At 43.5% G+C, this 22611-nt stretch overlaps 1 protein-coding gene across 1 annotated transcript in view; it reads left to right on the forward strand.

Annotated features, from left to right (window-relative positions):
- The window catches only part of LOC117038149 (bifunctional heparan sulfate N-deacetylase/N-sulfotransferase 3-like), a 109137-nt gene that overhangs the window by 33416 nt on the left and 53110 nt on the right, over positions 1 to 22611 (forward strand). The window contains 2 exon segments of the mRNA XM_033134829.1: positions 8752 to 8839; positions 15695 to 15849. Of these exon segments, the coding sequence (XP_032990720.1) occupies positions 8752 to 8839; positions 15695 to 15849 (243 nt within the window).

Consider the following 22611-nt stretch of genomic DNA (forward strand, 5'->3'; position numbering starts at 1 on the left):
TAGTCACTTTATTTTCTCAGGGACATATACCTCCACTGTGCTTATTGCTGAAAACTTCTCAGGACTTCGTCAGACCCACAACAGGCTCCTCAGTCCCCTTCATAGAAGGGACTTCATATTTCACTTTTGTTACCTTGGAATCAAGTCTCTTCCTAGAGCCTGTTTTAACTCTGTGAGCCTGTAACTCTGGAAGCTGGTAAAAACTCTGTTTTTAATTCATGACAATTTGGGGACTTCCTCTTCGTGTTGAGTTATAAATTGAAGACTAAGACTCAAACGCTGTAGTAAAGTCTTTCCAAAGCTTTCCTTCAGTTCACAGACAGGATCGAGAGCCTCGTGTGGGCATTGCCCTAGAAACCCTCCTTTCCACGGATTTTTTTCAGTGCCTCTAACATTCTAAAAGTTAGTCATGCAGACACCACCCACCCGCCCTCTGACACCTTCTTCCTGATTGAAAGAGGCATTTATGCATATGAGTCACCTCCTGCCAGCTTCACAGGAATTACATAAAAGCAATCTGCCAGCCAGCTTGGCCTAAGGACAGAAAATCCCATTTAGTGGCAATGCGAAAGCCACAACAGGGCACCGTAAGAAAGACCCCAGCGCTCACGGCGGCGCCAAGCCTTAATCTCCAGTACAGTACAAATGAGGGAATGCAGAAATGCTCCACTTTCATCAGTTTGCTCTAAGCTTCTTCCATTCTGAATGCTTTTTTGGGTGATGGAAAAATGAAAGTCTAATTCACATTCAGGAAAGAATTGAGCACGGATTAGACTTGCATTTTTCTATCACCAAAAAGGAGACGGAAACAGAGAGACAGAGAAGGAGACGATGAATGAATATGGGCAGAGAATGTAGACTAACAAGTATCATAGGTGCAAAACACAGTATCTTTCCACAGCAATACAAAACTATTAACGTGGCTATTTTACACTCTAAGAGAAATAAAAGTTTGTCTATGTAAGATAATATACTTGGGAAGTACATTAGTCAAGATATTTTTGGTTTTTGTTTGTTTGTCTCTAGACGAGACAGCCTAGACCATATGGAAATACGTGTCTGAATCCCCCATTCCACCTCATTGCTAGGTGGGTTTAAGCAAGTCACCTGACCTGGTAGCTGAGTGTCGGTTTCCTGAAATGTAAAGTGGTGATACTAGTCTGCCTTGAGTTGTGGAAGGATCAGATAAGACGACTCGTGAAAGCTTTTTGAGAATTAGGAGCAGTAACACAAAAGTCAAGCTACATTATTTGTGTCTCTAATCAGAGTGGCAGCAGTGGCCTGCCTTCGTCCCCGTTCTCCGGTGGCACAGCACAGGGCTCCGCTGAAGCGCACCTGCACACCTGCACGCGGGGGCACCGGTGTCGTCTGTCTGCCTGCCAGGCCCTCTGTCACTCTGGCCTTACCTCAGGGGTGACTCACTGTGACCCTGAGTTGGCAGCATCAGTAGAAAGGCTGGGGAAGCCAAAACCCTTCGTAGCTGACAAGGAGACCCCTGCAGGTCCCATGTGCTCCCATACTCTTCCTTTCCGTGCCCCCAGACCCCCACCTGCACATTCCCCGATTCATGGAAACTCCACGAAAGTTCCATTGAGGCTCTGCAGATACTCTGCCTTAATACCTAGTGGTCTTACACCTCTCAGCTGTGAGTAGCCCTCAGCAGTCCCAGACAGCCCTGGCATTCACGTGTGACACAGTCACACATGACCTGGGGGGCTCCAGGGGGTCTTGGCAGGGATGATGAGGGGCTGGGTTGGAGGTGGAAAATGAGAGAAGGTGACTCTGAAAGGCGTAAGTCGGCATCCAGAGAACAACTGCTTTTTAAAGAGCCTTTCCAATTTGCATGCCAGGCTTTCTCTCTGTTACAAAGGACAGCACACGGAGGACAGTACAAGTGTGCACAAGAAAGGCCAAATTCAAACTTCTCCACTTCTCCAGGGAGAGGCAGCTCTGAGCTCAGAAGCCTGGATTTTGAGGCAAGGGAGACTGAACTTAACAGTTCTCGAGTGGGTTAGGCTTCCCCAAGTAGAGCCTGGGGTGCTGTCAGACGCCAGGAGACTGGCCAAGCCAGGGAGGGAAGAGGAGAGTTATGCTGTTATGTCACCCTCTGTCTCTCTTAGTTTCCATGCCCACCCTCATTCAGAGTGAAGATGAAAGCAAGAGAATAGGTGGCAATAAAACCTTAGTCACCACTCGGGTTTCCTGTGAAATTAATAGAAATGATAGCCATCTAGGTGAACTCCAGTGGCATCTGGTTTAAAAAATATTGAGAATAAAAATTATAGCACAGAGAATTAGAAATAACAGTTTAAACCACGCGTTATGAAAATAATAACCATTCAGAATTTGATGAAAGCAGATTTTTAGGGTTTTCTGCAGTCACTAAAAAACCATGGTCAGAATAGAATACGTGTTTTTCCCAGAGTTGGTCCTTGGATATCTAATTGTGAATGGCAAGCAAGCCAGCACAGAACACAAACTGATTGAAAACTCAAAATTATCCAAACTGCCTGCCCTTTTTCCTCCAGAGCTGACAAAATGGGGAGTGGCCCGGCGTGGTCACAGCGCCAGGCCACGTGAGGAACAGCACCCCTACTCGCCGTCTACTCAACACCTTCCAGTTTGTCTTGGGTTGTTAATTTTACACAACCTGCAGTAACAAGCTTATAAAACAAATCAAATTGCAATTTATTTTTTGTCAGTTTTGTGTAACTTCATCTCTGGAACGTTTACATTGAAATTAATGCAAAGACTCTCCTTATTTTCAAGGAGGGCCTTTCTAAAACCCACTTTTAAAATCGTGCATCGTTTCCTCCGTAGTTTCAAACAGAGAAATAAGGGAAAAGGGGCAGTAACTTCCTGGACACTTGAGTGATGCCCCCGTGGAGAGGTTGCGGGGCTACCTCACGCCTCCACGTCCTGATACCAGCCGCCTCTGTTAAGACGTCATTAGTGCACTCCGTGTGACACAGAAGGGATGCACAGGTCATTGTCGATCCACTCACTAAGGCAGCTGACTTTCACAGGATCAGAAAATGTCATAACGCTCTTTGGAATTTATAATGTGGAAGCATTTGTGCAAAAAGAACATGTTTTAAAGCTCTTTGAGTTTTTAATCGATCTTGTAGAGACAAACCGAAACATCTGATGTGTAAACCCCCTCTTCCGTAGAAATAGGACATGTATGATATAGTTTCCTAGTGGTAGGTAGACAGTGATGTAGAACCTGTGGGATCCAGACGGTTCTGTCATTGACTACATTTTCATTTTAGTTTTATGGGAAGTTATATTTGTAAAGAAAATACTTTCCCGTTAGGGACATGACTAGATGTCATCCTGCCTTCCTACTGTGTTTCCCCGAAAATAAGACCTTGCTGGACTATCAGCTCTAATGCGTCTTTTGGAGCAAAAATTAATATAAGACCCGGTATTATATTATATTATATTATATTATATTATATTATATTATATTATACTATATTGTATTATATTATATTATACTATACTATATTATATAATATCTGGTCTTATATAATATAGTATAGTATAGTATACTGGATCTTATACTAATTTTTGCTCCAAAAGACGCATTAGAGCTGATGGTACGGCTAGGTCTTATTTTCGGGGAAACACAGTAGGGGGTAAGAGGGCTCCCATCTCTGTCATTGTCACTGCTTTCCATCTGAACTGGGTCACTGAGAAAAATGTCTAATTTGGTGCCCTAAATAGAATAAAGTAATCTCAATAAAGCTGGAAAAAAAAAAAAGGAAGAAGTAATGACATCTTTTCCCAGTTTGAGTGTCACCTTCCTAATTATAACTCAAAATTTTAATCAAGTTTAGGATTTATTATTAAAAGAGATACTGAGAATGATACAAAGTCACAATGTAAAATGAATGATTCTAATGGGGGAGTTAAAGGAACAGTTATAAATAAATCTACACCAATAGTAATAAATTCTATGCAGAAAAAAAGAAGCCAGGGAAACCAAACACAGAGGGCTTTCCTTAAAAGAGGGCTGTGAAGGAAGGCCTCACAGAGGAGGTGATGTTTAAGCAGAGACCTGAAACCTGTGAGGAAGGAAACCATAGGAAACCTGGGAAGCCGCCTCTCTGAACAGGGAACAGCAGCACGAAGACCCTGAGGAGGGAACATACTCGGGACTCCAGGCACAGCAAGGAGACACGCAGATCCAGGCTGCCGGGTGAGGGAAGGGGAGCTCTGAGGCGAGGGCCAAGTGACGCAGGGCTTGGTGACATCAGATGTCACTTTCCAACAGGTCCTGGCCTGTCTGTAACTAGTATGTGCGTGACTAAGAAAATACTCATTCTTGAAACTCTGTGCTGAAACACTGTATTTTTGCCTGCTGCTGAAAAACCACACTCGACACTAAAGTTCCTTCCCCAGCTTTAATTTGGCTCACTGACTCCTTCTGTTAGCTTACAAACGATAACACAAGTCAAAATACAAGCTAGGAAGCACAAGTCAGAAACCAAAAATTACCAGACATTTCCCCAAAGAATGCCATGAGTCCTAACTAACATGAATCTCCTTATAAAATTAATATGCTCTGATTTTTCATTTTTGTTTCCTCAATTTAATTGATATATTCATTCTGTTAAAGAAAGTTGGAGAAAATCCAAAGATATATAAAAGCTCCCATTTTGCTCAGTTCTCAGAGCTCAGTTGTTTTAAATTAGATCTTTTTTGGCTTCAGCTGGATTTTTGAATGCCCGGAAGTGTTTTCTAGAGTTGAAGAATGAAGCCTCGAACACCAAAGGCAGTAGGGTAGCATAAAGATTCAGATTTGAAAAAAATAATTTAGGAAATAGTCAAATTTTCATGTTAACTTATGTTCATAATGCAATTCTCTTATAATTTAAATTGAATATCATGTTCCCTTTGAATACTCTCATAATCATTTTCAAATTTGCTGCAAAACTGTTTTGTTTACTGAAGAATAAGCAGAATTATTTTCTCCTGCAGAAATGGCTACTTTACTGCTGTATAAATATGGGTTGACACACACAGCGGTGTATATGTTTGCCCCCAAAATGTAAGCAATCTAAATGTACAACAGCAAGGTGGAATGGTTAAATAAATTACAGTATACCCATTTGATGCAATATTCTGCATCCATTTAAAAAATGGTTTTGAAAGATTAACAGGACAGGAGAAAGCTCATGATATATAAATGAAAAAGGCATAATTCAAAATTCTGTATTTTTAGTCGTAATTGGTGTGGTTCTAATTTTTGCTTTATGGCTTGAATTTCACGTACCTGCATATCTACATACCTGCATATATATACACATACAAATATGTAGCTATTGAGACAAATGGGAAGGAATTCCATCATAATATTACCTTATCCTGAGAGATGGATTTTTAGTGATTTCAATTTTTGTTTAATGAGAAAATGTGTTATTTTAAAAATAATCACTGATGCATGGAACTGTAAATTACCCTGCTAAATATATACAATGTTTTGGAACACTTAAAAGTACCAGAGTGGTGAACACCCAATGCAATATACAGATGATATGCTATGGAATTGTGCACTTGAAACCTATATTATTTTACCAACCAATGTCGCCCGATACATTTAATAAAGATAGAAAATAAAAGTGCCGTTTTTCAGCAGCCTGGCCATTCTGACAGTGATCATCTGTGTCCTTAGGGTCCTTGGCCTGGAGGGGACCCCGATCTGTGCCTCTGTGGGTGGCTGAGTCCTTCCTCCTCCAGGCGGGGCCCTGGGCATGTCACACAGGGTTTGCTGGCCCAGAATACACGTGGCTTCTGACTTTGGTATTAGGGCACTGAATTAGCCTATTACATGTACGATTAGATTTTAGATATTACCACAGCCTTTTAGACTGTGCACAGAGAATAAAGCAAAGTCTTTTATACCACTTTTAGGGTCTTTTGTCAATAGTAATATGTGATAGACTCGTTCAGTTTAAAACAGAATCATGGCATATTGCTGGGTGATTGGGCTTCTTGAGCAGAGGCATCCTTTGAAAAGATGGAAGTGATGGATGGATACATAACACTGTTCTCACAGATACCCCCAGACTCTGGCTCATCACAACAACACGAAGGATGAGAATATTACTGCTTATCTTAAGTATGTAAAATAGCATCTAGAAGTACCTTTCCCTCTTTACCACACAGGGGCATAATATTAGCATCTGCCATGTGTTTTCAGTACAGCTGTTCTGTGCCTAGTGTTTGTTTCTAGACTATCAAAGAAATGTGTCAAAGGTCAACTCATACATGCAAAATCAGAACTAACTCACATTTGAATCAATATATTTGACTTGATCGAGAGGTTAGTTCACAGTTACTGTATTTAGCTTCAAAGGCCTAGAAACAGAACAAGCTGGTTTGGTTTTTACCCCAGCACACATTGTAGATGTAAATTTTAAAGAGCAATCGAGAGTCACAAAGCAAAGTGCAAATTTGGGGATTCCATTTTCGAAGAGACAAAAAGAAAAAGAAAAATCCAACCTACCCAATTTAAGATTAAAGCACTGAACACACAAGAAATAATTTTAAAATGGATTTGAATCCATATTTTAAGCAGTGAAGGAGCAAACCCAAGAGAATGAAATGAAGTGAGTAAAATGGATAAAGAAGAAGGATAAGAGCTAAGGAAAGGGAGCGAGGCAGAGCCAGCTGGCATGCTCAACTGGGGAGAAGAAACGAGAAAGAGGAAGAAGGGGAGGAGAGAAATATAAACAAAAGGAAGAGAAAACACAAAAGAGGTAAATGAGATGTACACTGCAGATAATGAGGACATCAACGCCCCTTGTGGAAGCTCACCAGGCACCCTCGGGTATGTCATCTCTCCGACCACCCTTGTCACGGTTCTGAGTTAGGTAACTGTGTCCACTCTGACGAGTGAGGGAGGAGGTTCAGCGGGGACGCCAACTGTCTGACATCAGTAAGGATGACAACCACCGTGTCAGCAGTGGTGCCAGTAGCAGCGGCAGTACCAGAGGCCTGACTCCTCACAAGCCCTGAGCACACTGTGTGCCAGTCACCACGCCCGAAGCATAAATGCATTAACTGCTCGAACAGCACTGTCAGGAAATGACTGTTATCCCTGCTTTCCAGACGAGGCATCTGAGGTTTGGGAAGGTCAGTCGTGGCCCTAAGTTGAAGAGGGCTGCCCCCCACGCCTGCCCCGGTAGTGACTGCACTGCACGCCCCACACTCATCCCTCCCCTACGACGGCGGCTCTGTAAGGACAGAAGTGAAAGGTCCCCCTCAAAGGCAGACAGCGCCCGCCCCCCACACACCAGGGGCCCGTGTACCCCCTCTGAGCCCCTCCCCTCGCCTCCCCACTGCCACGCTGGCCAGAAGCCCTTCCCCTGCCCAGCCCCGGTGAGGACAGGGCCTAACTGTCTGCAGTGGCACGGCAACCCGCTCTCCCTGTCGCTTCTATGGTGAGCTCAGGCCTGTCTTCCATCTCTGAGTGTCCTCAGACCCCATGTTATTACATCGTTCAGTTGTGCACACAGAGCAGGTTGTTTGTGTAAACAGAGAAGTGATTTAGACGTAAGACATAGATACTGAAATTTTAAAAACTGACCATTGGTCAGATGAATTTAAATTTGAGACTCAGACGTCCTCTTCCTCAGCTTTTGCACCACAGGGAGAATGACTCGCCTTCACAGATAAGGCATGCCATCTTGGGATGGTCTCGGAATAAAAACCTGTGTGTCTGTTTACCCCCAAAAGGCTGAGACGAAGGACACGGCGGGCCAAGGCTTCCAGGGCTCAGCTATGCTGTTAAGAAAACAAGACTTCCATGTGGGCCCGGAGATACTATGGAAAGCGGGGGAGGGTTTGGTGGGGTAGAGTAAAAAGGGTACCTAATCTGGAATCACGTAATGCATATCCTTAATCTAGGGCCTACCACTGATTTTATCTGTGACAAGGGACAGTTCTCCTCAGCTTCCTTATGTGTAAGAGAAGTATTGACTCAGAGCCTTTGCACATCTACCTTTTAGTGTTACTTCCTACCTAGGTGAGGTGGGCACTCAGCTACCATGGGGTGCGTGTGTGTGCGTGCGCGCCAGAGAGAGAAGGAATAGAAGAATAGGGATTAAAATAAGGATGAGGAAAAAAGAAGGAAAATAATTTCATTGAATTCCTTTTAATATTCTATTTAATATTCACAGTATCTTAAATACTTTGTAGGATATAAAAACTAAAACTGATTAAGAATTTCTTTATGTGTCTGGTTTTGTGTTGGTTTATCTGCTTTATAATGAAGTGACAAGACTTAAAAATCGAAAAGTATTGAATTATGAAGACCAAAGACATATCTGAGAAATAACCTGTTTCTCTCAGTGTGTTGTATAGTTTCACTTAAAGAGAGTCTCCTTCTTTGACAGTGGGTGATCTCTGCCCTGGGGGTCACAGAAGAGAGAGATACCTCATGTAGAAGACACTAGCTCCTTTGATATGTGCAGAAAAAACTTTTCATTTCATTCCTTGTTCTAGCCGACACTTTCTGCTGATTTATTAGAAGCTAAAGGGTAAATATCTGCATGTGTTTTATGTAATCTCAAAAGCATTTCTCTACTTTCAAAGTGGTAAAGAAACTACTTTTTATCACTGAATTCTCTGATGTATAAAAGAGTACGTTTATCCTTTGAATGAAAAAGGAAGATACTGTATCTGGTAAAGCTTCTCAATGCCATTCTGTACCTAAAACACTTCTCAAATTATGTATTTCAGGCCCTGCTTGAGACTCAGAATCTTTTGCGCGCACAAATCACAAATTTTACGTTCAACCTGGGATTTTCAGGGAAATTTTACCACACAGGTAAGAAAAAGGGGATCACCTGTTCCCATACGGCCTCTCTTTAGAATCGCATACCTTTCCCGTTCACACCTTCCTACATCCCCTCTACCTCTCCCTTTATTTTCCTCCTATCCAGTTCCATTTAGCATATTACTTTTAACCTACAAAATACTGATGGTTCCAAGTTTATTTACCATGGTATTATCTAATGACTTCCTTTTTCTCTTGAACTACAGTTTACATTTAGGAAAGTGCATAAGTAATAAACGTAGTGCTCAGTGAAATTTCACAAAGTGTACACTATGCGGACCCAGCACGCAGGGGACGCTCCCCGGGTCCCACCCCCGTGTGCCCCCGTCACTGGCTTCCCTCAGAGGAAACCACTACCCGACTTCTGCCATCATTCATCTGTTTGCCTGCCTTTGAGATGTATGTAAAACGAATCATACAGTACGGACTTTGCTCTATCCAGCTTGTTTTGTTCAACATTACTTTGGTTTCACAGACATTATTGTGGATAGTGGTAATTCTTTCATTTTCATTGCTTTGTAGCACTCCATTGTTTGAATATACCAACTTTATTTCATTTCTTTCTAGTGTGGATGGTTGGGATGTTTTCAGTCGTTGGCTTTTTTTGAATACTCACGTTAAGGACATTCTTGTTCCCGTCCTTCAGAGGACGTTAAGTATTCTTTTCTGTTATCAGCCAGGAGTAGAATTGCTTGTTATATGGCATACTTATGATCAGTGTAAGTAGAAAATGCCAAATAGTTTTTCAAAGTGATTGTACCAGTTTACATTCCCAACAGTGTATGAGGTTTCCTGCTGCTGTACATTCTCACCAGTACTTGATAATGGTTGGCTTCTTGTTTTAGCCCTGCTGTTGGGCATGGGGAACTATCATATTACTATTTTAAGGTGCATCTCTCTGAGGTGCTGTGAAATTGAGCCTCCCTCATTGTCTACTAGCCTGTTGCGTATCCTGTTTTGTGAAATAATTGTTTTGTTTTGCTTTGTTTCTGTTGGGTTGTCTGCTTTTACTAGTGATTTGTAGAAATTCTTTATATATTTTCAATGACTCCTTTGTCAGTTGTACGTATGTGTTGTAAATACTTTGTACTATTGTGTAGGCTGACTTTTCACCCTCCTGATAGTGTTTTTTGGTGAACAAAATATACTAAATTTTAATGTAGTCAAATTTATCTTTATTTTCCTTTTGGTCAACTTTTTGTGTCTTTTTAAAGACATCTTTGCATACCATAAGATCATGAAAATATGTTCCTGCATTGCTAAAATTTATAAATCTGTGACACAACTGTAATTGACTTTTGTGTATGTGTGAGGTAGGCGTCAAGATACCTTCTTTTTTTCCATAAAGATATCTAAGTAGCTCCAGGTATTGAAAAGAATCATCCTTTGCCCATGGCACGGCAGTGTCATCATTGTCATAAATTAGATGACGATATATATATGTATATATACATATGGACTCTTTCTGTAGTCTCCTGTTCATGCAATCTATTCATTTGATCTATTTGCCCCCATCACACTGTCTTATGTACTGTAACTTTATGATTAATATTGATACCTGCTAGTGTAAGCCCTCCAAGTTTCTTCATCTTGTTCAAGATTGTCTTGGCAATTCTTGTCCCTTTGCATTTTCATATAAATTTTGGAATCTGCTTCCCGATAGCTACAAAGAAACTGCCTAAAATTTTTATTAAGATTGAATTAAATTTATAAATTTATTTGAGGAGAATTGCCATCATAAATATCAAGTCTTCCAATCCCTTAGCATATTTAAGTCTGTAATTATACTTGAAAAGACTTTATTTAACTTTATTCCTTGGTGGGTTTTTTTGTTGCTGTTCTTGTTGTTGCAAGAGTAAATGGCATCTTGTTTTTATTTTATTTTTCATTTCTTTGTTGATGGTCGATAAAAATGTATTTGATTTTGTGTATTGACCTTGTCTTGCACCCAGCAACCTTGCTACATTGACTTATTAATTCTATAGTTTATCTGTAGATTTTTTTGAATATTCTACCTATATAATAATGTAATTTTTGAATAGTGAAAATATATCTTCCTTTATGAGCCTAATAGATGTGCTTCTTTTCCTTGCCTGTCACACTAGCTTGGGTCTCCAGCACAATATTACATAAACGTGGTGACGGTGACACTCATGTCTCGCTCCTGACCTCAGGGATAAATCTTTCCATAGATTTGTTCCCATCTCTGTTCTCGAGGGGAATTCTTTTAATAGACTCTTCTATAGATACTCTGTTAGCCTAAGGAAGTTTCCTTCTGTTCCTAGATTGCTAAGAGTTTTCTAATGAGTGGGTGTTTAATGCACTTTGTTTTTAAATTATTTATCTGTTGTCTCTCCTCCCTCACTGAAATGAACATTCCATGAAGGCTGAACCCCAGCAACTAGCACAGTGCCTATTGAAACAATGAATTAACAACCAATGATTGAGCAGAAAGAAAATCACCTGTATTTTCACTATTAATATGAAACAAGGCCAGAGAATAAAGGTTGGCCATTGTTTTACTGTGAAAGGAAATCACTCTAAATATTAAAAATAGGTATACAGTTTCTTTCCCAAACAAGGAGAAATGTGAGCAAACGCTCCTGGCAATTCCCTACACCAAGCACATGCTGGCGAGTGACTCCCGCCGGCTGCTCTCCTTCCTTTTTGTTCCGGAAAGATTTGTCCTGTTGCCTTGGGCACTTCCCACAGCTCACAGTAAGACTGTCCTGCTCTCAGCTAGGAAAGGAGAACAGGGTCAGTAGCTAAGGTCAGACTTAAAGGGGCTTGTCATCTGCACGTGCTATGAGCTTCCACAAAAATGTAGCTGGCGTTGTCTAACACTACTCAACTCATTCTTCAGTGGGAACAGATGAGATTTAATACTCCGAATCTCTCAAAAATTTGCTACTATGAAGCTTAATTGAATTACAGTGTCTTCCTTCTCAATGAGTAATTCCTTTTTCTATTAAAAATTCTATCTTATTCAGTCTTGAAGGGAAGGAGGAAAACAGCACTGCTACAATAGTAAGAATTCCTTTCAGGAGAGTGTGTCATCTTGTTTGACTTATTTTAATTTTTGAAGGGTTTCTGCATTTTGTGAGCAATTAAGAGACGAAGGAAATGAAAATCCTAGTAAGCAATCCCATATGCCAGGTGCTTAGCTAAGCACTTTTCACAGCATTTTCATTGATCATAGGGGTTAAAGAACATGTTACCTTGATTTCTAGATAAGAGCACAGAAACTTAGAGGGGTCCGGGGCCACAGAGCTAGTTACATGTAAAACAAAAATAGTCTTAACTTTAGGTCCATCGGAGCCCAAGTGTCATGAAGTAGAAAACAATGGATATTTATGGTATAATCGGCAGTCTTTGATTAGAGAAGCTGAATGGCAAAAGATTCCTTCCCCTTACCTATAGGTGCTTTACGCTTGTGTATTTCCCCAAATCACTGAGCACCAACAGTATTTGTAAACTCTAATTGTACCGTAGAATTAATTAACAATGTGAAGAACAATGTTATATTGAATTTGTACATGCTGGTCTTATTCCTAACCTCCACATTTGGACAGTGAATGACAGTTAAGGAATTTGGAGTTGCTTAATCTGGGTAAGAATTCGCGTTCTAAATTCAGATTCTGCATTTTCAGTGACTCGGGACAAATTACTCCTCTCCAAAGATCAATTTCCTGGTCTATAAAATGGAGTTAGTGGTGGCCCTTACCTCATAGGTTTGTAGTGAGAATTAAATGAGGCGATGCTTGTAAAACACTTAATGCAATGCTTGACAAAAGGATACAATCTCAATTAATGATCATTTTTCATATAATATCAGAGTAGGAAATACTGCAGATAAAATACCAAAGATATAATTCAAATAGAAACATAATTAAATAAATAATAATTGGCAATAAAGTTGTGATATGTCAGCACAGTGTTACAACAACTTAAGAAAAGACACGTAAAAGTTGACTTCTCTCTTCCTCCGGGTCTCACAAAGGTGGACAGAGTGGGAAGAGAAAGGTGTGGCAAGAGGCCAGGGCAATCCAGCCACAGGAAGCTGTGTTTCATCTGCCTTCTATCATAACGTTTAAAGTAATAAGCAATAGACACGTTTTCTCAGTATAATTCATTCTGATGTAAAACATCTCCAAAGTAGGACTACGGGAAATCCAGTAAGAGTGATAAAGGAGAAACGAAAGGCACACGATTATGCGTGCTATGAATTTATATAAATCTGTCAGAGGGAAGACGTTAGTCTAATTCCTGCATGATTCAGATGTATGAATATTTTCATAGCAGATTTCACCATGATATTCAGGAAAGGACAACAAATACCTGAGCCACCTTTCCAAAGAACTCTGCGATCTGTTGCTCAGTCCTGATAAACAAACTCTGGGTAAAGGCCACGTAAGAAAATGGATGCAGAGATGAGAAGAAAGCTACAAGGCCTTGGGGCCTAGAAATGACAAGCAGTAGGAGGGGTGACTGCCCATAAACTAGGAAATCTCAGCTCACTTTCCCCAGGGGAGGCAGCAGTCAGCAATGAAGTGGTGATTTCTGGGAAACCCCAGGACACTTGGGCCTGTTCTCAGTAAGGAAAAGAGAAATTGCACCAAGGAGCTAACTGTAACTTAACTGACGTGGTGTCCTGAGGACACACAGAATGCTAATTAAGCAGGAGGAGAGTATCTCGCATAAAGATGTTTGTTTGTAGAGATGTTTAATTGAAGGAAAACCAAATGACATCATCCTTATGTCAAGAAATGAATGAAAGAAAGCACCTAGGTGTCGCCAATTAGACAAAAAACATGTATTGAAGTATAATATCACCAGAGCCACTTGACTTCCCACCTAAAAGGTAGCTGGACCCAACCCCCCGCCGTGATTGGGGTCATTCGGAGTCTGAAGCCCTGACTCCATCTTCCCATCCCTTTGCATTCCCCCCCAGAAGGCCGCGCTGAGCTGTAAGATAATCACTCTGAAGCCCCAAGAACGCTGGACGTTGGTGACCCACGAGTCAGGCCAATCAGTTAACATAATGGCTTGGTCACTTTTTAAATACAGTGTCCCCTCTGCCGCATAACACTCACCATGCAATGTTTTAGTGAAGGGGGAAAAAAAACCTCAAGGAGACATGTAAGAGATGCAGGAGAACAGGAGTAGGAAACAGGAGGAGAGGAAACAGGCATTTAGATTCCCCAGTATGTGTCAGGAACATGTAGACACCCCTCCCCTGCAGAATAATGTAGGACCGAGGTCCATATTTGTGCTGACGGGAATAGCAACATGAAAGGGGGGACTTGCCCATAATCACTCAACTCAAATGTGTGGGAAGCTACAAATAAACCAAAACCTCTGACTCCACGGGCTACACTTCTTCACCTGTACCATCGTAACACGAGGGTGTGATGATGAAGGAAACATAAGGGAAATGTAACAGGCTGGACTGAAAGACGCCCGTTGTACAGAAAGAAACAGGTGCCTTCACCTCAGCAGAGCAGTCGAGCTTAGGAGAGGGAAGGCTGCGTATTGGAGGAGGACGCTGTTCCACTCCTTCCACATCACCGCTCCTCCTGCATAAGCCGCATCCCACACCCTCATCCCTGGAGGAAGCCTCCTGCGCTGCCCAAAGATAAATCACAGGCTTGCTTCTCTCCTTCCTTCTCTCGGGAAATCACAGGGGAGAGGGGTGGTAACAAGCACTGGACCCGGGCAGCGGCCCGTCCCCCACCTTTGCCTGTAGGGCCCTTGTCATAGAACCAGTCACATCACAACTGCTATCGCAGACGTGGGAGGACATGTTCCCCACACAGAGGGGACAGCGTTTGAAGAACCTTCCGTTCCAGGAGCCTGTTGGATTCAGTGCTGTGGTTGAAATGTCAGCGTGGCTCTGTAATTATCGCCTTGTGACAGGCCGGGCCAGTGCCGAGGCATCTTACGCTGTTCTCATGTCCTGCTTTAGTGAAGTCTGTGCTGGGGGACTTCAGACCGAGACTCCTACCCCCTCGAGTAAGTTCAGAGCACTGGTATTTCCCACTCAACTAAGCCGCAGTTCGGGGGGTGCCCGGACATGATCAGGGCAGCACAGCGGGTCCGACACGTAGGGAAATCAGTTTCCAGACAGAAAGTCTGCGTCTGAGAACTTGAAAGGGACAACGAGCGACATGAGGGACAGGAATGCCACCACGCTGCGGCCGGGCTTCTGCACCGTGGCATCACACTCCTCAGCACTCCTCACGTCCGCCCGTCCTCCCTTCTTTCCTTCTGGTCTCTCACACTTTCCCACTAACAGTTCCTACATTTCCTGTTTTCTCCTTTTTATGCCTTAGTTTTCACTGTTGCTAAGTAGGTTTTTCTCAGACTTAAGGAATAGCCCGAATAAATTACAGAATTCCTTTGTTGCAACTGTTGTATCACAGGGCATGTGACATGATGTCCTGCTGGGGCTCCACCACACACTTCCTGACTCATGTCCCTCGGTTATATTTCCTTGTCACCCCCCACTCTTTCCAAACGACGCGTTATACAAAGATGCTAAACATCAAGAGTTCTCATGTCCGTGGGAATGGTTCTATATTTCCATCATGCAGTGATTTCAATCCATGCCTCACGTTTAAAAACGTTTAAAAGACTTGTCACAGTCTCTGTCTGTTCCCGAAGGAACAGGTTTTCCTTCGGTACTTTTCATGTGCACAGTGTCATACGCGCCTAAGATCCTATAAGCGGCGTCTTCTGAATGCATACATAGGAGCACGTGACTCGACAGGCAGATGGATGATAGGCGGGGGACAGACAGACAGACACAGTCGGCGTAACTGGAACTAACTGAATGATCCCCCCCAGGCACGGAGGAGGAGGACGCGGGCGACGACCTCCTGCTGCGCTCGGCCGCCCAGTTCTGGTGGTTCCCGCACATGTGGAGCCACACGCAGCCCCACCTCTTCCACAACGAGTCGGCGCTCATGGAGCAGATGGCTCTCAACAAAAAGTTTGCCGTGGTAAGTGACTCACTTTGCACGTCGCTCTGAACATGTGCCCACTGGCACGGAGATGCACGTTCACGGTGAGAGCCTCCCGGAGGCCTTAGGCACCGGCTGGTGTAAGCGGCTTTTCTGTGGGATCGTTAGAGCGACCTGCCGTTGCAGCCTTCCCGACGGCGACGTCTGGGTCGGTACTGGGGGCTCATACCCACGCTTGATGCTGGAGGGGTCAGATTTCACAGGACCCGCGTGAGACACTCACAAGACCGAGTTCCACGCCATTATGGTCAGAGCGCGTAAAGGTGGCCCCTGTCCCCAAGGAGCTTCCTGCTTCCCGAGGCCAAACAGACACATAAAGAGTTCCCCAACAAACCTAATGCCAAACTGTACAGACACAAGGTGCAGAGAAGTAAGTGTCCTTGGGAGCGGCCAGAAAAGGTCCTTGTGGAAATAGGATTTTAGGGACTCTGAAATAAGAGCAAGCTGTAGGTGTCAGGAAGAACTGCAGTGAAACAAGGCCGGGGCCTGGAGCAGGTGGCAGGTCACAGTGTGGTGTCAGTAACGGGGTCAAGCAAGGGCAATGGAAACGGAGGAACAACATCTCAAAGACACTGCAAACATGTTACAGGGATGGCACATTTGCTTGACGGGAGCAGATACTAGGCTTTCTGCTGAAGGTTTCTGATTCGGACTCGGCACACGGAAATTTACAGTAAAGGTTCTGATCAGTGGAGCATGTGTGACAACGTGCTTCTGACCGTGGAGACGGCATATAGTGAGTGACGAGCTGACGGGGCCTGTGCTGGTGGGAGACGGTGTGTTATCTGTGTTTCTGTGCCTGATTCTAACAGGCACACACGCGTGCACGGACTGTGGGCAGGGGTTCTCCTTCCCCACAGGGAGCGCTTGGGGACAGGAGCTGTGTCCTATGCATCACTGGATCTCCGTTCCCAGCTCACGGAGGAACTCAATAAGCGCTTACAGTGTAAATGGTCATGGCAGCAGAAATCACCACTTCAACAGCAATTTAAATGTAATGTGTTTTCGTTCTAGCATTTTTTTCTTATTTGCAGTCCCCAAAACTGACATTACAATGTTCATAGATTATTCATATTGTTAATAAATCCAAAACCATCAGATCATATTTCTAGGCAAATCCTTCTAACTGTAGACTTAGCCCAGGGTGCAAAATGAATTAAAATGCATGATGCTGGTTAATTTGGATATGATTTTGAAAACCTCGAAAATATTAGGGCTCCCTTGACAGACAGACAGTGTTTTACTAGAGATTTGCTGTGCTCACCCATAGCTAGAAAAGCCTGATTGGAAGTACAAGTGGCTCAGTGTTGAGGTCTCCCCATACATGCATTCCTTTCCTGACACTACAGTTCCTACACCTGAGGACGTGCTACTCCTTAGCGCGCTTACCCTCACCAGACTTCCACTCTACAACAGCAGGCACTGTGGTTGTAAGTCTGTGGGAAGAAGAGTGAGGCTCCATCTCCCTTTGCTGGCCAGCCGCCTGGCCAGGCAACTCCGCGCGAAAGCTCAGCAGGATTTAGGACAGGACTGGTGCCCATTTACCGTGGAACAGATTCTACATAAACAGCTAAGGCCAACATGGTCGGCGAGTTGACCCCCACCATGCCTTACTCCAACTCATACAAGAAAAAGTTAGAAGTTACATAATGTGCTGGTCTTTTTCTTGAGGCCACAGAAGAATAAACACTTTATGGGCAGCATCAGGAGTCCTTATTTTTTATTTATTTATTTTGTTTGTCTTTGAACTTCAGTCTGCTTCCCCAAATAGACAGACAACTTCAAGTGCACCTTTGCGGTGCGTTGATATTTGGACAAGGAAGCAAGAACAGTGCCCTCCATGCTGATACAGTGAAAATGTTTTGCCGGTATTTGCAAACTCCTGTGACACCAAGAGCCACCATTTCTCCCACAGAATATAAACAGAAATAATAAACAGCACGTAAAAGTGGGTAAACATCGCCACAGTGTGTAACAGAGAGCAGCACAAGTCCTCTCAATACAGTGTCACCTTGGAAGTGGAAGACTGCCGGTATTAGCAATTTAGGAAAGAAGGAAATACACAGAGGAAAGACGGTACCAGAAAAGACAAACTGAGGAGGTAGGAGGAGAAGGTACCAGCAAAAGAGAAACTGAGACAGCAGGAGGGAGGTTTTGTGTTTGGTGTTTGTTGCTGCTTGCGTGCCCTTCAAAACAATAGTTTATCAAGACAGATAGAGGAAACACACAACCCTGACTGCTCTACTCCCCTGAAAACAGAACATTATCTAGAGTAACAGTATTTGATGAATGAATCGATGCATGCCACTATTATGTTTATACTTAAAGCAAGTGTAAATACTCGCAAGGGCACACAGTAAGAACAGGCATGCTCAGGAGAGTTTTTACATGTTTTTTAAGAATTCTCAACTAAAACACACCAAGTATAATCCCAATTGAAATTTGGTCCTTCTTAGCTTTCTAATTCAAGTGCTCAGCAGAGGCATTTGTTACAAGTGTCCTTCCTAACTGCAGGCTGACCACCCAAATTGTGGTCCTTGAGGCAGTGGAGAAAGAAAGGGTCTTCAGAACAACGACCGGATGTCGTCTCTCATGTGGAATCAATGACAGGACTGGCTGACTTTTGTGTCAGGAGAGGACAGACTGGGAAAAGACTGACTGCAGGACCAGTTCCTCCGCAGCCACGGCCAATGAAAGAGCACAGAGCATTTGGGAACAATGATTACCACAGCAAACACTCAGGATACGGCAGCTGCTGTTTCTGTTGTCTTTATGTTCAGTGTCATAAACTGCCACTGTTTGCCAAGGCTCCTGAGGTGTTTAGAGTGACAGGTAAGAGGACAGAAATCCTCAAGTTTAACAGCTTACTTTGTATTGGGATGACATGTAGTAAATGGGACTTCCACACATTTTCTAAGTACGTGTTAATTCTTTCACTTCCCGTTAAGGCATTAGGGTTACACAGCTGCTTTGCTGCTCAATTTAAATACGTGATGGGAAAAGAGCAAGGGTTTTAGGGTTGTATGTATATTCTGTATTATTTCCTTTCACTCTTCCAGCAACCCTGAGTTGTAGGTATATTTATTCTCACACTTTAGAGAATTGAAAATCCGAGACACACGGCAATACGCTCATGATGATGAAGTCCACTGGGGGTGGAATTACGAGCGGAAATCCAGGTCTCCTAAAACCGCACAGACCGTGACACCTCCCCTCCCCCACCCCATGGTGCCTCACTAGGCGCCCAAACAAACCCACTACACAGGTGTGGGTCTGGACGCTCTTCTACCTGATAACCTTGCTAAAGTGAGGGAATGGAGACCCAGAGGGGCGCTTGGGGCGCCGCTGTTCCCTGAGATTCCGAAGGGTCCCAGGATGGGCAGAGTTCCTCAACTGCTGGGAAAGGAGACGGACAATGGCAGCTAAGGAACATTCCATGTGACTGGATATCGCTTGTCACCTATAGACACACAGGCTACTGTCATTCAGTGGAAACTATCCTGGAGGAAATTCGGCCCCTGCTATCAGTAGCTCACTTTGTGGAACAAGGGAATGACTTAGCACAGTCAGGCTATGCTAATCCCGCATCTCTAAACTGGAAGACAGCCCGCTCCTCTCCACCAGCGTGGAGGCTCTGAATTAGCGAATGAACGCGAGTGTTCCCAGCCAAGGAACTGGAAGGACACAAGGAAGCAGGGCTGCCAGGGAGCAGTGTTGTGTTGGGACAGCCCCAGAGGCCACGGGAAGACGGCGTCCAGACGCGTGACTGAGTCAGAGGACATTTAAAATTCTTTCCCAACGAGGAGAATCCGAGCCTGAGATGGAAAAGTCCCGCACTGGCTACAGCCAAACATGTGCTATTTTCAGAGTTGAGTAAACTCATCCGATCCACTATCCTTTTGCACAATATGGACTCTTCTGCTTCACAAAGGAGTCTGACTCTATTTCCATTTAGCTTTGAAAGCTCTGTCTAATTGCTTGTTATGGACGGGCAAGCAAATCCTTTAAGCAAACTTGCACTTGATGATACAACCATCAGAAATGCAGCTTTAGAGGTGGATTAGAAAATATTTTTAGTTACCTAATAGGGGCTAATTCAGGTATTAAAATGAAACTTCAACAGGGGATATTTTTGAAAGGTACCATTTCTGAGGCAACAGTCAATTGTAACATTAATTTTGACCTACAACACAGTTTGAAATATCTATTGTACAGTTTTAAAATTTGAACAAAATTCCATTTAAAAAGTAAAATAACATCTTGCCTTTAAACCTCAAAAAAAATTAAAAAATCAGCAGCCTGTATACTCTCTATTGAAAAACTAAATTTTGGCCAATTGTGGTAGTTTAATTGTTAATGATAAAATAATCAGTAGAGATTTTTATCACAGAACTCATTGCCAGCATCTGTGCTCCCTCCCACTGTTGCAAATAAGGCTATGAAAACTAGCAGCTGGGGAACCACGCACATGACCTGCAAACCTGAAACCTTGCCGCGGATTGTACTTTCTGGCTGCTTTATCATTATTCGTTCAAATAGTGTCCAAGCCCCCACCCTGCTTTTTCCAAGTTCAGCAGAACCTGCTAATTTACATTCGCTGAAACGTCTATTGCCAATTATACAACTTTTTCGTTTAGTGAGCATATTCACTTTTTTAATATGGAAATAAAGATTATAGTATCAAAATGTAATTTCAAATATATTGAATGACCTGCTGGTTTGAGGAACATATGATAATCGTTTAGTCAGTTTGCGTGCCACTTAGAGAACGAATGAATTCTATCATTTTTGCTCCAGTGATGCACTTTATAAACGGGCACATGAGATGCTCATTTTCTCAATACTGAAAACAAAGTGTAATCCGAGTAGCCCTAACAGAGACAGAGTTCAAATCAGCAAGCAGAGAGCCCAGTCTGAGCTGGTGAGCCGCTTCAGGAGGGACCCAAGCGGCACAGCTGCAGCCAGACACCAGCCGTCATTCGCAGCAGGACAACCAGTAGTGCATCTGTACTTGATTTCATAGAAAGAAGAGCAGAAGGAACGTGGACAGGGCGACACAGACGACTGAGGGATATAGACTCAGGGCTAATATTCCACTTAAACATATTGGTGTTGCCGTGCCAGTTATCCCAACACTGAGATGTGTCGATACTGCTACTCTCAGCCGGTGCCACCCCAGCCCCTCCCCCGGAAGTCCCTAACCTCCCAGGTACCCAGCTGCCAAGGGGCCTGGCTCGGTCTCCAGCATCTGGGTCCAGCTCTCCCGCTGGCACAGCTCTGATCAGGGGCATGGCATGCTGGCTGATACTGTTTCCCCAAAAATAAGACCTCACTGGAAAACAAGCCCTAGCATGATTTTTCAGGAGGACATTCCCTGACCATAAGCTCTAATGCGTCTTTTGGAGCAAAACATAATATAAGACCAGGTCTTATTTTCGGGGAGACACGGTAAATATTTTGAGTGTCACCCCTGAATGTAATCAGTCCATCTGACAATTTAGAAGGGAGTGGCGTCAGTGTGTTCAGAAAGTAAGTCACAGAAGAGGGAGTCCAGTAAATTCAAGTGGAGTTCTTCTAACCTGGAGAAGTGTGTCCATGGATTGGTGACAGACACCTCAGCGTCTGTTGGATGGAAATATAAACGCTGCTCCTGTATTTAAAGGTTTTATCACTACTGTTTTCCAATGTCGGTTTTATTATTATTCAGGAGGGTGAGGACAGCCTCAGCAGACATCTGCCACTGCAAAGACAGCCTGCTGCCCACACTTCCCAAGGGGACCGAGCACACCACCATATGCTGGGTCCCCGGGAAGCACTACGGGCGGTCAGGACACGAGGGGAGTCAGGAACGGGAGCCAGAGCCTGCTCTGGTCTCTGCAGGAAAGGCAAGACGAGGCAGCGTACGCAGGCTCAGCGTTGGCTACCTGGAATAATTTCAGGGGACACGAGGCAGGGGGTTCCTTCTGGTTGTCTGGGGCCTGGCCCTGAGGTGGTGAGGGCAGGGAGAGAGCCCTGCGAGAGCCCAGGGAAGGAAGTGGTGAGGCAGGACTCGGGGCGGCTGGTTCGCATTGGAAGAATGTGCTCTGGGTAGGCGTTTGCCATCTAGGAACTGGCTCGCCCTGCAAGGGGCGTCCTTTCCAGGGCCAGCAAGGCCCCAAGTGCCAAAGCATCAGAACCCAGACAACCAACAAGCACGATTAAGACAGTTCCACACGCCTCTCCAAGATGTGCTCGTCTGAGCCTGGACAACACTGAAATAATTTACTTTATTATGGCTTCTAACTGAGTTCATCACGTCTTTTCATCTAATTTTATGTTTATGCCATCATAAGTATTTTGAAAAGTTGTTCTCTCTGACAGAGAAAGTAGAAGCAGATGACGGATCTGGTATTCCTGCTTTTCTCTCTGTCATCAGTTAAGTACTTCAAACTCCCACCCCAAATTGTGAGATAATATTCCTTGTTTATCTTTTACTGACCAGGGTCATTTTCAATTAGTAATTATGGAAATAATCTCCTTCTGAGATGTGGCCTCTATCACATCAGTTTTATACCATTTTGATTGTTTTGTTTTGTTACTTGGTTTTTATCCTTAGTCAAACTCCAAAGCCTAAGTAACCAGCATGGTTTGTGTAACTGAAAATTGGCATACCGTGGATCTGTCATCGATTGCTATGACAAAAACCTCACAGAACTGTCTTTAAACAAATATACTTCCTAAAAGTTATATTTTTAAACACAT

This window comes from Rhinolophus ferrumequinum, chromosome 18 (genome assembly GCF_004115265.2).
Source record: "Rhinolophus ferrumequinum isolate MPI-CBG mRhiFer1 chromosome 18, mRhiFer1_v1.p, whole genome shotgun sequence".
Taxonomy (NCBI): domain Eukaryota; kingdom Metazoa; phylum Chordata; class Mammalia; order Chiroptera; family Rhinolophidae; genus Rhinolophus; species Rhinolophus ferrumequinum.